General features: G+C 39.0%; 1 protein-coding gene across 1 annotated transcript in view; it reads left to right on the top strand.

Moving 5' to 3' along the window:
- Positions 1–16,828, top strand: part of ankrd46b (ankyrin repeat domain 46b) — a 77,375-nt gene that overhangs the window by 38,040 nt on the left and 22,507 nt on the right. The window contains exon 3 of the mRNA XM_028815424.2: positions 3,297–3,455. Coding sequence (XP_028671257.1) covers positions 3,297–3,455 — 159 coding nt within the window. The remainder of the gene's footprint in view (positions 1–3,296; positions 3,456–16,828) is intronic.

The raw sequence follows: 16,828 nt of genomic DNA, 5'->3' as shown, positions 1-16,828 counted from the left end.
GGAAAGAAGGGTAGGAATGGGATGGAGCCGATGCAACATAGAGCGGAAGCATGGCAGACAGGAAAATGAGCCCTGGGGGAGGAGCGTGTGGTCGATGCTCAAGAGGGGGCCTGAGGGTTGCTATTGCTGAGCATCCTTGGAACAGATGAGACCAAACTATTCCAGGATGACTCCCCTGCAATGTTGGAGAATGACAGCAAGAGTCAGAGGGAGTAATGCTTGGTGCAGTGCCCTGTGTACTGGCAGCTGGGGCCCAAGATTGATCAAAGGCTTGTCTGCGCCTGCTGGTTGATGTCTGATTGAATCCAAAGAGGGTAAGTCAGGGAGGTGTCTGATTTTAGAAAGCAGTACAGAGGCGTGTTGGTTTTGAACAAAATGCTTGCCCTTGTGTTTTACCTTGTTTTATGTAAATATTTATTTAAATTTTTAACCTCCACATTCACTTTGGTTTTATCGGATTGTTTATTTATGGAAGACTGGTTTGAATTATTGCAATTGTTTTTTGTTTGCACGGACATTTTTTGCACCAACAACTTGCTGATTGTGTGTGTCCTCATTTTGCCTGGCTCATTGCAGTACCTAACTCTTGACAGTTATGGGTTGAAGAGGCACCTGGATGCAACAAGGGAGTGTGGAGCTATCCTGAACTGTCACAGTGGTCTAAAACAAATAACAGACCAGTTGAACTGCATCAAATGATGAGTACAATTCAATATCCTTTCAATGCTTTTGACAGATCAGATTGAAACAGTTTTGAAAACATTATCAGTCAGTTTGAATTGCAAAACAAATCTAACAATTACCAGAACCTTCTATCCTGGCATACAGACAACCACCAAACCTGCAGCAACTCGACGCTCTCTGATTGAAACAATAGATAATGGTACATCTCCCTACCTACAAATAAGATGTAAAATGTTTGCTCACATTTATAATACAGTACATTGCAGACAAGAACACCACATAAAGGGATCATTTTCCTGCAGTTCATGTAGTGTGGTGTAGATAATTCTTTGTATGAAATGTCCCAACAATGCAATATATGTGGGAGAAACTGGACAAACAATCTGCCAAAGAATGAATTTATACAGGTTCCACATTAAGCATGGCAATAGGGATGTTCCTGTAGGAGCTCATTTCAGCAGCCATGGACACTGTGAGAAGGACTTTAAAGTCACAGTGCTTCTGGGCAACTTTAAAACACAAGAGAGAAAGGCAAAAGAGTTTTATGACCAGATATGAGGATTGTTTACACCTCTCTGACTGACCCAGATAACTTCACTACAGATCTACATCATATAGGAAAACTCATCAAAATCATCAAAAGACTTTGTTTGACAGTTATTTTATGAAAAGATCTTGACACTGCACATTTTGTTCACCTCTCTTGCTAAATGAATTTTAGCCTGGAGAGGTCTATTAATTTTGTACATTTAAGTTGACCCACTTAAAGGTTTTCCAGTGCTGTATCTGTCTTGGTGTCTATATAAACACAGGGAATTCCAGTTTCTGTATCACATCTTGCCTGAAGATGGGGCCTGAGCTGCCTTGAAAACTTGTATATTGAAATATTTTTAGTTAGCCAATCAAAGGTGTCATTTTGCTTGAAATTTCATTGCATCCACGATGGCTAACACAATACAACACCCTACTACTGCCTGCAAATTCAAAATGTAGTGTGATTCAGTAATATGATTTATTGTTTTTTTTTTTTTTTTTTGAAAAGGGAATTTATCTCCAACTTATTTATGGAATTAGGAAATATATGACTGGCAGTGCTATATCATGTGCGTGGTTTCATCGGGCAGGCACACTGGTAATAAGCCTGTGCTCTGGAAGATCCAATAATTTCTACTTTGCTGCAAAGCTTGAAGGCCTTTGAAGCTTACGTGAAAAAAACCCAGTAACATGTTATTCTTCCTGGTAGTCATGGGACAGACATTTTTTTGAGTTTGTGTCAGAGTCGGCAAGTTTAATGTGTGCACATAGGATTTAACGTGAGGAAAGCAGAGCACCTGAGCTTCAACAAGCATTTTCACCTGGTTGTCAGTGACTTTTTCTTCAATTCCCCATTCCTCAGTGACATTACAAAGTAGCTTGACCTTATTAAACACAGTATGGCTTTCATGCCTAACTAAAGTTTGTGTGCTGTAGAACAGGGGTGGGCAGATTCAGTCCTGGAGGGTCGCAGTGATTGCAGGTTTTTGTTCCAACCCAGTTGCTTAATTAAAAACCAATCCTTGTCAATTATTTAATTGCATGGCTTGCTAGTGCTTTAACTCTGCCATGTCAGGTCATTCTCATATCCTAGATTTATTTTCCTTTCTAAGGATATCATCCAAATGATTTGAAGTCTAAAACAGATGAGTAATTCTCAGTACTTCACTTTTTTCTCTTCACTTTCCTTCCAAGTATTTAATTAAACCAAATAGTGTGTGATAAATACACACAGGTGTAAATGAAAACAAGCTAAATGGAGAAATGTTGGTCTCTTGTCATTTGCATGGTATTGCTAATTAGGAGCAATTAAAAACCAAGAATACAGCTGTTTAAGACTAAAAAAAGCAATAAGGGTTCAAAATCTTAACAAGCGAGACAACTAAAGTGAAGCTGAAGTGTTACTTGAGCAATGAGGGCTTCTTATTAAGCAATTGGGTTGGAGCAAAAACCTGCAGCCACTGCGGCCCTCCAGGACTGAATCTGCCCACCCCTGCTGTAGAACATAAGAGGATAAGCACCATTTTCCAGTTATATGATGTGATGTTACTTAACATAACAGTATGTGGCTCTCGAAGTCCATGTATTATAATGCCAGTGTAACTCTTTCTACTTTACAGAGTAAGTGTTTCCATTTCATTTTAGCCTTGTTGTATATTTCAGGAACCGTTCTGATGGAGTAACGAACTTCAGCTGTAGAGTATGAATCATGTTGCGGAATCTTGTACTCTCAACTACAGTATATGGACAGATGTCCTTACAAATAAAATATGCAATAGACTTTGTTATCTGTTTTGCTGTTTCACAGTTGCTGGGGAATTTATTTAAAGCTGTGTCCAGAGTTTGGGGCTTACTTGGAATAAATCTGGACTTGGCACCATCAGATATTATCATCGGGTGGTGTTGAATGAGATGCACAAAATCATTGTAAAAGTGCAATTTATCCTCATTCTTTGTTGCATTACTTATATTCTTAGTGAAATCATTTTTGGGATTGTTTTTATTCTACCAATTAGAAAATTAGGTAAATATTTAATTTATATCATGGTTTAATTTTATTTTTTGTTTCGTAATTTTAGCAATCATAATGGAGCAACCCCCCTTGTACTGGCAAAGCGTCGAGGTGTAAACAAGGATGCAATCCGGTTACTAGAAGGACTAGAAGAGCAAGAAGTGAAAGGATTTAATCGTGGAACTCACTCGAAATTGGAGACCATGCAAACAGCTGAAAGTGAAAGGTTTGTACACTTTTCTTTCTTTAAGCTGCTGTGCCATTTTACAGTCCCCATAATAAACCTATTATTTTTTCCAAATTTATTTACTATTTCTTGGTGAATATTTGTAACATCACATTGCGTAACATCAGTTAGCCATTAGAGTTAAAAGTTAATAATCAGTTTTTGTAAATATTGACTTGGGCCTGTGGAACATGGCAGCTCTGCACTCACCAACTGTTCATTTCAAATGATTATAGTGGAAATGCTTTGAAACTGTAAATCAGCTATGGGATTGCATCAATCTTACTTCAAACCCAGCCTGGTTGCTGCAATATTAAGCATAGCTGATATTTGCGGTTTAAGTATACTTTTATCTTAAGTTTTGCACTGTATGAAAAATGTCTATTCCTTTTGTATTCTTTTTTTGGATTGTTTCATTATTCTTTATCTTGCTTGGGCTAAAGTCAGAGTATTCTTTTCTGTAAACAGCTTGCATGTAACATTGTTAGTAACAAAAATAAACTTACGAAGAGAACATTTTTTATTAAGTTTCAAAATATGCAGTGCTCTCCATAAAATTTCAGACAAAGACACATTTTTCTTTGATTTGCTCCACTTATCCACAGTTTAAAATTACAAATCAAACAATTCAGACATGATTAAAGTGCACATTGCAGACATTAATTTGCATACATTTCAGTCACACCATTTAGAAATGACAACACTTTCTATACAAGGTCCGCCCATTTCAGGGCACTAGAATCCAAAAGATTGGAATCAGCCAGACATTTTCATGTTTTTGATAGAAATTGATGATTCATTTATCAAGGTACCACTTAATGTCTTGGCTATATTGTTAAATTCATTGATAATATTGCTAATGGTTATTCTTGCTTGAAAGTACTGATTTAGCTCTCTTAGCTCATCCTTAATTAATCATGGTGCCAAGTGGTTATTAGAGAAACCTTTGTAATTGTGTTAGCGTAGCTGAAATTTTGTTATTATGTTCAATAGGACAAATAATTTGTCATTTATTGGGTTAATCCTTTGATTAAAAAAATAGACAAAACAAAAACAGCTTTTTGAAAAACATGTCAGTCTATTGTTGTTTTGTGAAATTAACATAATTCTATGGAACAGATTGCTAAGAAATTCAAGATGTCATACAAAGGTGTCCACTACTTTTTTGAGAGATAACTGAACATAACCAGCAGTGTTCTGCAACAGTGAAAAGAACATGTTAAAATACAGTAATTCCTCCTCGATCGCGGGGGTTGCGTTCCAGAACCCCCCGCAAATGGTGAAAATCCGCAAAGTAGAAACCATATGTTTATATAGTTATTTTTATATTGTCATGCTTGGGTCACAGATTTGCACAGAAACACAGGAGGTTGTAGAGAGACAGGAACTTTATTCAAACACTGCAAACAAACATTTGTCTCTTTTTCAAAAGTTTAAACTGTGCTCCATGACAAGAAAGAGATGACAGTTCCGTCTCACAATTAAAAGAATGCAAACATATCTTCCTCTTCAAAGGAGTGCGCGTCAGGAGCAGAGAATGTCAGAGAGAGAGAGTGAAAAGCAAACAATCAAAAATCAATAGGGCTGTTTGGCTTTTAAGTATGCGAAGCACCGCCAGACAAAGCAGCTGCAAGGAAGGGAGCAATGTAAAGGTAGTCTTTCAGCATTTTTTAGAGGAGCGTCCATATCCTCTAGGCCAGTGTGCGAACAGCCCCTCTGCTCACACCCCCTCCGTCAGGAGCAGAGAATGTTGGAGAGAGTGAGAGAGACCAAGAAAAACAAACAATCAAAAATCAATATGTGCCGTTCGAGCTTTTAAGTATGCGAAGCACCGTGCGGGAAGCATGTTGCTTGACAAAGCAGCTGCACGGAAGGGAGCAATGTGAAGATAATCTTTCAGCATTTTTAGACGAGCGTCCGTATCATCTAGGGGTGCGAACAGCCCCCCTGCTCACACCTCCTCCGTCAGGAGCAGAGAATGTCAGAGCAAGAGAGAGAGAGAGAAAAGCAAACAATCAAAAATCAATACGTGCTGTTTGATCTTTTAAGTATGCGAAGCACCGTGCAGGAAGCATATTGCTTGACAAAGCAGCCACATGTAAGCCCAGCAAGGAAGAGAGCAATGTGAAGGTAATCTTTCAGTGTTTTTTGAGGAGCGGCTGTATCCTCTAGGGGCGCGAACAGCCCCCGTGCTCACAATATATTTGAGGAGTTTTATTTAATACGTAATACGCGCTCCGGTTGGGTAGCTTCTCAGCCATTTGCCAATAGCGTCCCTTGTATGCAATCAACTGGCAAACCAACTGAGGAAGCATGTACCAGAAATTAAAAGACCCATTGTCCGCAGAAATCCGCGAACCAGCAAAAAATCCGCGATATATATTTAAATATGCTTACATATAAAATCCGCGATAGAGTGAAGCCGCGAAAGTCGAAGCGCGATATAGCAAGGGATTACTGTAGTCAAAAGAACACAGATATTGGATGGTGGATTTTTGAGTGATTCCAAACTTTCGCCTGTTTTAACCTCATTTTATTTACTGGTTTAAGATATGGCTTTTCTTTGAAGATCGAAGGCCAACATCCCACAGCTGTCTTTTTTTTTGGGGGTGGGGGGGGGGGGTAGTATAAATAACTAATGGAAATGCAATAACACAACCTATCAGCAGCTCAAAGTAAAGGATAAGTTCTGTATTTTTCAATTCAGTTAATTTTTTCAACATATATATATATATATATATCTATATATATATATATATATATATAACGTATATATTTGCCACATGAATGTGCATTTTTGAATGAAGCGTATTTCAGAAATTAAAGAAAAAATAGTACTGCATTTCATAGTGGAGCTTATGGCTAATTGAGTTCCATTAATTACAGAAGTCATAAAACTTACCGAATAAGCCAAAAATGTTTTTGAGTCTGCTTATTGAGATTACATAAATATGGCAAAATAATGTATTCATCTTGTTTCAAGAAAGAAGAAAAGCAAAAACATTGTTCTGATATTAGGCCATTTTCTAAAGAAATCAGCTGTGCAATTTACCCTACTGGTTGTTCTCCTCTGCAGTAGCCTTTCAGTCCCAGGGACGTGAATTAAACTCAGGAAGTCATCGCCAAGTGGCTACTTTGACATTATCGAGTGTTGATGCCCAGGTGTGAATTGCTGTCTCTGTTCTGTAGTTACCTAGGCAATAATACATTTGCTTATATTATTTAGTATATAGAAGCTTATTTCATTATTTTGCAAAGTATTGTCTGCTGCTGCTGGATTGATAATGCATGTGTGCACATCAGTGGAAGAGAATATTGTAACAGCCTGAGGGGTGTGAGAGGCGGAGGAATGGAATTACCCATTTTACACACAACTGCAGATAAGGTAGCCCTAAACAGGATCTTTTGGATTCTTCACTGGATGCTTCAACAACACTTCCCAATTGTTCAGCAGCTACACAAACTCCCAGCTGCTTCCTCCTTTCACCTCCTCATGCACACCACCCATCTTTGCCTCAGTCTGCTCAGGGGCAACTTGTATTCCATTCATTCCTCCGGCTCCCTGCACTGAACCAAAGCCAGGGTCCACATCCGAGACTCACTGGCAGTTGCATATCCAGGCCAGTTGACTCTAGAAGCAAGGAGACGTGTCCGAAGTTCTATCTAAGCACTATGTCTGTGTGACACTCCCACAATACAGTGTAATCAGGGCATTTTGGATTTATTATTTGTACAAAATAAAATGAAACTCTATCTGCTCTTTTCACTATGTTTCCACTTGATGTGAATTTCGCTCCATATAAAGTAACAACACAGAATGTAGTGGTCAAAAAATTGGCATATGATTTGAGCATGCATCTGTCTGTTATTACAAACCATGGCAGAATATAAAACTGTAGAAGCAAAAGTAGAATTGGAGTGCCCTAGATAATGTTTGGGACAATTACCCATTTTCCTTTATTCTTCCCCTCTGCTTCACAATTTAAAATTGCAAATCAAACAATTCAGACGTGATTAAAGTGCACATTGCAGACTTTAATTTAAGGATATTAGCATACATTTTATACATAGTCCACTCATTTTAGTGCATCGTAATGTTTGAGGCATAGTAATGTTAGGTATAATAAAGCAGTCATATTTAGTACTTTATTTCATATCCCTTACATGCAATGACTGCTTGAAGTCTGTGATTCATAGAAATCACCGGGGGGCTCATGAATAAATGGTGTGTGCGCACAAAAATGTTGTGCACACCCGTTTCCACGCTCACATTGCGATGTATAAAAACTAAACTTGGCATAAAGCCACGCATATTCTCACGCCAGCTCAAACCATGTTTATGGAAGTTTTTGTCAAAGCGGTGCTACTGTTCCTGTGTGGTTTCCAAACTATTCCAAATACTGAGTATTTTGATCCACTGTATCAGAGTGTGGAATCACAGCTCTACGGCAGCTAATTGGAAAGAGGATTATCAGGATACAGCATCTAGCACATGCTGCATCAACCATGCGCACGGTCTATTCATACCTCTCCCATTCAGCAAATGCTTCAGAGCCTTTCCTGTACGGACATCGTGGTTCAGAAACGGTTTCATCTCAAGAGCTCTAAACGCAAACAATCAGTCCATAAAGTGCTCCTAATAGAACTGTTTGTACTTATAAGTACAATCACCTCACTGTAAACTTGCATTACAGTTGTGATATTGCACAACCTGAGCCACTTAGGCTTTCATGTTGTATATTTTTCATTGTTTTTTATTTTATTTATTATATCATTATTGTTTTTGTTCTTATTTTACCATTTTATAGGTTTATGGAGGATTTGCAATTTGCATATTGAATCTCATTGTACAATACAGTAACAATAAAGAAATTCAATTCAGTAGAAAAGAGCATGTATTTACAGATGACGACTGGCTTCTAAGTCGATTTAGACTTCCAGGCGCTGTCTTCTTGGAGCTCATGATATTTTTCAGATGAAATGCAGTAAAGTATTGCCTGATTGTGTGGCGATTGGTTACTTGGAGAAAGAAAAGGAAGGACAGGAATTGGGGGTTAATACATTTGAAAGAGACAGTACTGCTGCAATAAATTATTTCATCGAGGGTCTCGGACGGCGCAGAAAGCATCTTGGGGGAGGCAGGAACAATCTATGGATGGGGCGCCAGCTCGTTCTACGATTGGGCCACTGTGGCCCCATGTTTAATACATGCTTCAATTCATTTCATCATGAAAATTATATCAAGTATACATCTTAGTATATAATTTGTTCAGAGAGCTGTAAAATCATGAATGTAATGTATTCTGTGCCCTGTCGGTGTAAGCGAAAGCCCGTTTAAGAAGCACGTAGTGATTCACACACATAAAGCACATAGAAGAACACATAGAATACGAAGCATTTGACATGCTACTTTAGTTACGATGGGATGTGAGAAACTAGTAAACTAAAAGATTTTAACATGAAGTTTATGACATTCTATTTTAATGACAAAATAAACTAAGTGATTAATATTGAAATTTCCACTTTAAAGTTAACATTTCCAGTTCCCCCCCCCCCCATACTTTATCCCTGTTTTTTTTTTTTCTCTCTTTTCTCTGTACCCTAATAAGCTTCCATATGACACTCAGACAGTGGGTTACGACTTACCTTTTCACGGCAACTTTGATATCTGACCACTTCTTTTTTATTTTGGACACTGTGCGACTTTCTGAACTTGAACATTCCATCAAGTTCCTTGTGTTGTTAATACAACTGCTTAAACCAACAAATAGTACGTTTTTCCTTGCCTCCACTAGGCATTTGCTGATATGCTTCTTTTTCCCGTACTTGAGGGAATATTTATATTGATTAGCATATTCGAAGAGGGTTCTGGGAGGGGCGGCAGGTGCGTGCACGAGTGTTACATTTCACGCAGCCCGGGATTTATGTAGTTGGAAGTGCATGGAAGTTGGCTTACGCAAGGTTTTCTGAATTTGAATCTGAATTTTTTTGTGCATACACACATTTCAACTTTTGTCCATACGCTATGTTTTACCTCTCCGTCAGCGTCTTTTGTCCTGTAAATGTGCCAATAAAGACGAGCAGCAGCAGCCTGCTATTCCATCCCCCCACCATTCAGAATGTGCACAAAGTTCTCCCAGCTCATGCCTTGATTATCTGGGAGTGAAGTGCTGGAGTTTTAGAGTGGAAATAATAGATCATTATTTGGAACACATGCATTTCATGTGTGTTCCATTTCTACAATAATCTGTGTAAACACATTGTTATAACAGAAACGTTTTTCATATTTTAGTAGTAAATGACAAAATGTTGGCATAAACCATATTGATGCTTTGGTTGTAGAAAGTCTTTTAAATCACTTTCAAGTCTATTGTGGCCTTCTGTCCCATCCACTGGGGTTACTCATTTCCACGGCTGGAGCAGAGCTGTTGAAATACGTGCTCCTGCCTGCTGCTTCCATGATGAATACTGGTATTATAAAATTGTCCAAAAATTATATAAAAACTTGGAAGAAAGTCTTCTATATCACTTTTATGTCTACTGTGCCCCTTTGTTCCCCCAATCCTGGTGACAATTATTTTCTCAGCTAGGCATTTTCCATAGAAATGTGTGGCCCTAGAATGAACAATGGACAAGCTGAGAGTGATTGGTGTGAAAGTAGGCTATTCTGTATGCATAACCTTTGCAGTGAAGGCCCAGTGTTGATTGACCCAACTTTACTGGGCACTTTCTGTTTTTCTGCATTCAGATCACACAGGACAGTCTGAGAAAAGTCTGTGGGTAGTCTCACTAACAAAAGAGCCCTATTGCACAAATTTCCACTATCTTCTACATCCTCTTGGGGTCATTCTTGTTCGGCCTATTTCAGCAGCTCAGTGTGAGTATGGCTTTTCAGCACAGAACAGAATAAAAACAAAAGAGTGAAACTCACTCGGTGTCTCTGCCTTAGGGGATTTACAGTTGTGCTCATAAGCTTACATACACTGGCAGAATTTGTGAATATTGGTCATTGTTTGGAAAATATAAATAATCATGAAGAAAGTTTTCTTTTGATTAGGGAGTGTGCTGAGGCGAAGCAATTAATTATCACATACTTGTGTACACCCTTTTTAAATCATAATGATAACTGAAATCACCCAAATGGGCCTTATCAAAAGTTTACATACCCTTGAATGTTGGAGTACACTACACACAGGTTCAAATTAGGAGTTATTAAAGGAGAGTGTCCACACCTGTAACTTCTTTGATTGTAATCAGTGCCTGTGTATAAATAGTCAATTTAAATTCATGCAGAGCTGCACTGACTTTGCTGGATACTGAGCCATGGGGAAAGCAAAAGAACTGTCAAAGGGCCTACGAGAAAATATAGTTGAATTGTATAAATCTGGAAAAGGATATAAAAAGATATCCAGAGAACTGAAACGGCGTATCAGTAGTGTTCAAAATCTGATAAAAAAGTGGAAAGTTAGGGGTTCTGTTGTTACCAAGCCATGGTCAGGTAGACCAACCAAGATTTCAGCCACAATCATTTGTTGAGATGCCAAGAAAAACCCCATAAACCTCTTCAGCTGAAACACAGGCTTTATCTGCAAACAAGTGGTGTTACTGTTTCAAGATGCACAGTAAGGTGGCACTTGAACAAAAATGTGCTGCACGGTCGAGTTGCAAGAAAATAGCCTTTACTGTGCCAACGCCACAGAACAGCCCCACTTACAATATGCGAAACAGCATGTAGACAAGCTTCAAATCTTCTGGAACAAAGTCCTTTGGATTGATTAGTGGAGTGTGTGAGGTACAGTGGTGCAGGTAGCTTTGTCAAAATGGATGGCAAGATGAATGAAGCCTGTTACTTGAAAATATTGGAGGACAACTTGCATTCATAAGTTGGGAAGCTGCACATGTGATGCACCTGGATCTTCCAACATAACAATGATCCAAAACACAAGGCCAAGTTGACCCTTCAGTGGCTACAGCAGAAAAAAAGTGAAGGTGCTAGAGTGGCTATCACAGTCTCCTGACCTCAATATCGGTGATCCACTTTAGGGAGAACTCAAATGTGCAGTTCATGCAAGAAAAGACAACAATTTACGGGACCTGGAGGCTTTTTGCTAAGAAGAAAGGGTAGCTCTACCAGCTCTATTTTCTCTAGCTGAGAAAATCAAGGACTTCATCCACAACTACCACAAAAGACTGCATGCCTTCACTGATGCTAAAGGTGGCAATACACCGTATTAAAAACTAAGGGTATGCAAACTTTTTAACAGTGACCATTTTATTATTTTCATTATTACTATGTTTTGTTTAATGGTTGTGCTATTCTGTAATGCCTTATAGTTTAATTTGGATTCCATTAAAAGTAAATGAAATATATTTTGTCTGATCAGTCATCATTTCATTAAAGTATGGTGCACATCGTACAAATTCTGCTAGGTTAAGTAAACTTATGAACATATCTGTAGTCAGGATCAGAAGGCCCATTACTTGAGCAGTTTGGTCCTGAGCCCTGTGTCAAACACTGGCTCACTTCAAACAGAAGGAAAAGAAGAATAAGTTATACTGGATGGCCATTTGACACCGACATTCTGATGGCCAGTAACACAGACTCCGAGCCTGAGTAAAATATGCTGTTCTTAAAGACTGCATACAGTAGTTTGAAAGTTATGACAGTCAGGACGCAAAAGCTCAAGGGAAGGATGCACTGCACAGGAGAGGGGATCTAATTAGGCAGAAATCTATGGAGGTTAGAAAGGTAAGAGAGTGAAAGATTCATATTTTACACATTTTATCATTTCATACCTAAATCAAAGCTATTGGCTCCTGGTTTTTTTTTCTTTTAGGAGCCTCTGGCTCCTTGAGGTGAATTTTTGTCTGGAGCCCTGATACATTTGCCATTTTTACCCATAATATACTCTTAATAACCTCTAATGACAAAGTGAAACACTTTCAGAAAGGCTTTTAAATTTATTTGAAATAGAAAGCTAAAATATTTAATTTACAGTGGGTACGGAAAGTATTCAGACCCCCTTCAATTTTTTACTCTGTCATATTGCAGCCATTTGCTAAAATCATTTAAATTAATTTTTTCCCTCATTAATGTACACACAGCACCCCATATTGACAGACAAAAAAAATAATTTTTGAAATTGTTGCAGATTTATTAAAAAAGAAAAACTGAAATATCACATGGTCCTAAGTAGTCAGACCCTTTGCTCAGTATTTAGTAGAAGCACCCTTTTGAGCTAATACAGCCATGAGTCTTCTTGGGAAAGATGCAACAAGTTTTTCACACCTGGATTTGGGGATCCTCTGCCATTCCTCCTTGCAGATCCTCTCCAGTTCTGTCAGGTTGGATGGTAAACGTTGGTGGACAGCCATTTTTAGGTCTCTCCAGAGATGCTCAATTGGGTTTAAGTCAGGGCTCTGGCTGGGCCATTCAAGAACAGTCACAGAGTTGTTGTGAAGCCACTCCTTCGTTATTTTAGCTGTGTGCTTAGGGTCATTGTCTTGTTGGAAGGTAAACCTTCAGCCCAGTCTGAGGTCCTTAGCACTCTGGAGAAGGTTTTTGTCCAGGATATCCCCGTACTTGGCCGCATTCATCTTTCCCTCGATTGCAACCAGTCGTCCTGTCCCTGCAGCTGAAAAACACCCCCACAGCATGATGCTGCCACCGCCATGCTTCACTGTGGGGACTGTATTGGACAAGTGATGAGCAGTGCCTGGTTGTCTCCACACATACCTCAGTGCAAGACACAGGACAGCCTGCATGGAGTTTGCTAAAAGACACCTGAAGGACTCTGAGATGGTGAGAAATAAGATTCTCTGGTCTGATGAGACCAAGATAGAACTTTTTGGCCTTAATTCTAAGCAGTATGTGTGGAGACAACCAGGCACTGCTCATCACTTGTCCAGTACAGTCCCCACAGTGAAGCATGGCGGTGGCAGCATCATGCTGTGGGGGTGTTTTTCAGCTGCAGGGACAGGACGACTGGTTGCAATTGAGGGAAAGATGAATGCGGCCAAGTACAGGGATATCCTGGACAAAAACCTTCTCCAGAGTGCTAAGGACCTCAGACTGGGCTGAAGGTTTACCTTCCAACAAGACAATGACCCTAAGCACACAGCTAAAATAACGAAGGAGTGGCTTCACAACAACTCTGGCTGTTCTTGAATGGCCCAGCCAGAGCCCTGACTTAAACCCAATTGAGCATCTCTGGAGAGACCTAAAAATGGCTGTCCACCAACGTTTACCATCCAACCTGACAGAACTGGAGAGGATCTGCAAGGAGGAATGGCAGAGGATCCCCAAATCCAGGTGTGAAAAACTTGTTGCATCTTTCCCAAGAAGACTCATGGCTGTATGAGCTCAAAAGGGTGCTTCTACTAAATACTGAGCAAAGGGTCTGATTACTTAGGACCATGTGATATTTCAGTTTTTCTTTTTTAATAAATCTGCAACAATTTCAAAAATTCTTTTTTTTTGTCTGTCAATATGGGGTGCTGTGTGTACATTAATGAGGGAAAAAATTAATTTAAATGATTTTAGCAAATGGCTGCAATATGACAAAGAGTGAAAAATTGAAGGGGGTCTGAATACTTTCCGTACCCACTGTAAGTATTCAAACCCTTTACTGAAGCACTCCAAATTGTGGTCATGTGCATCCTGGTAATTTAGTTGTCTTTGATGTGTCTAAAACTTGACTGGAGTCCACCTATGGAAAATTGATTTGATTGGACATAGTTAAGAAAGGCATACATCTAACATGTAAAAGGTCCTACAATTCACACTGCATGACAGGACAAAAACCAAGCCATGAAGACCAAGGAACTTACTGAAGACCTCTGCAATAAAATTATGATGAAGTATAGATCTGGGGCAAGGTTTTAAAGCCATTTACATTTATGTGCTTAAACTGATGTTATATTACGTGACTTCTAGTCATGGGGTATGTCAGATTTGCCAATTTTTGATCTTATCTCTGGACCATTTCAATTTAAATGACTGAAAATCGCAGGCCATGTCACATTTAATGATTACATGTTGCCTGATGGAGCCCATGCTGTACGAAAGGTTAACAGGTATGACACCTTCAGCCACACTTTTCGCCCTTTATTCCCATTCTCTCCTGGTTTGTAAAACAGAAAGAAATCAAACAGATGAGATTCTCTTCTGATTTTGAGGTCCAAAGCCCCCATGTTCCGTTTTCCTCATCACAGCATTATATGCATTGAACTTCCAAATGAGCATTTATTGGTTGTTGGCTCTCATGCACAAAGGCCCACCCCCACGACTAAAGAAGATATCAAACCTCTTTGATTTTGTTGGAGCGAATCATGAACTAATTGGTCTAAGTCTTGGGGCATGTCACATTGCACGTTGCTGACTGCCTCTGACTCTCTAAGGTTGAAGGCTATGACTGAAAATCAATGGATGAGCTGCATAATCATTGGGTGCCTAGAGAGGAGATGTGGTATTGTATGAGGAAGTTGGGAGTGGCAGAGAAGTATGTGAGAGTTGTACAGGATATATACGAGGGAAGTGTAACAATGGTGAGGTCTGCTGTAGGCGCGACGGGTACATTCAAAGTGGAGGTGGGGTTACATTGGGGACAGTTCTGAGCCGTTTCTTATTTGCAGTGGTGATGGACAGGTTGACAGATGAGATTAGACAGGAGTCTTTGTGTAATATGATGTTTGCTAATGACATTGTGATCTGTAGCACGAGTAGGGAGCAGGTTGAGGAAACCCTGGAGAGGTGGAGATATGCTCTAGAGAGGAGAAGAGTGAAGGTCAGTAAGAACAAGACGGAACGTGTGTAAATGAGAGGGAGGTCAGAGGAGCGGTGAGGATGTAGGGAATAGAGTTGGCAAAGGTGGATGAGTTTAAGCACATGGCATTAACAGTACAGAGTAACAGGGAGTGAAGAAGAGAGTTCAGGCAGGGTAGAGTGGGTGGAGAAGAGTGTCAGGAGTGATTTGTGACAGATGGTTATCGGCAAGAGTAAAAGGGAAGGTCTACAAGACGGTAGTGAGACCAGCTATGTTTTATGGGTTGGAGACTGGCACTGACAAAAAACAGGAGACGGAGCTGTAGGTGGCAGAGTTAAAGATTTTAAGGTTTGCATTGGGTGTGACAAGGATGGACAGACATGCAGGTGGTGGGTGTAACAGAACAAGATACAGAGGATAGGAGGGTGTTGAAAAAAGAATGATACATTGCGACAAACCCTTCACGGGAGCAACTGAAAGAAGATCATATCCTAGTATTGTGCCTGCTCAACTAAGACCAGAAAGCTCTACGATGGTGGGTAAATTTGGCAAAGATTTTTACAGACACACACATGCTGTGTGCTCCAGATATGCATCACAAATTTTACCATAGAAATGCAATATGGCTGAAACACTATTAATTGGCTATATTTTCAAATCAATTTAATGGTTCATTGATAAAAAAAGGTTTTTGTTCTATAAGGTATATTGTTTTTGTGAGTATGTGTAGTGTGGTGTAATGTATATGTGTAAAATTGAGATGCTCCAGTCTGTTTCTTACAGATGAGATTATTAGGCCTGAGTATTAGCTCTGATATTCTAATTCGATTCAATTTTTATTCACAATATCCTTGCTCTTTTTCGATATTGATTTAATCTTGATTTAATTAGTGTGCACTGATGTACCTGAAGTGCTGGATATTTAAGAGATTACTTAACTGTGCGTAGAGAACTTTAATATAATGTAACAAATTCCAGTATTACTTTATTTGAAGATTGTCTGTATAGTGACTTCATAACATATGCTTAAACATAGAATGAGATTTAAGAAGCAATACTGATTATTAATAAACAGTTAACATCAGTATTTGCAAGAAGTGCAACAAAATATGGTTCTTTATATATATATATATATATATATATATATATATATATATATATATATATATAAAAGCTTATTTATAGCACTACCATAATTTAACAAACATGTATCACCATGTCAGATTCCAAACATATTATGGGGGCTGGGGGGCCAGTGTCCTGGGGATTGTGCTCCTTGCTTTAATACAATGTAATGGCATATACTTTATAAAACACTTCTATCGTCTTGTGAATAATATAAAATAATCAAATGTTGCTTCTTAAGTAATAAATGTTATTCAGTAACCTATTCATGCATTATTAATGTACTTGTAATTGTAAATACCCTTCAAATAAACTGTTATGTTTATGTTCTTTATTTCGCCTTATGTAATTTCTTGTATTAGGAATTTGTTAGTTTTCGCATACCCCTTGGGGTCAGAGCACAGGGTCAGCCATTGTACAGCACCCCTGGAGGAATTACAGGTTAAGGGCCTTGCTCAAGGGCCTAGCAGAATAGAATCTCTT

The sequence above is a fragment of the Erpetoichthys calabaricus genome, chromosome 12 (assembly GCF_900747795.2).
Source record: "Erpetoichthys calabaricus chromosome 12, fErpCal1.3, whole genome shotgun sequence".
Classification (NCBI taxonomy): domain Eukaryota; kingdom Metazoa; phylum Chordata; class Cladistia; order Polypteriformes; family Polypteridae; genus Erpetoichthys; species Erpetoichthys calabaricus.
The sequence above is the reverse complement of the archived record's forward strand: the minus strand, read 5'-3'. Positions and strand labels throughout refer to the sequence as shown.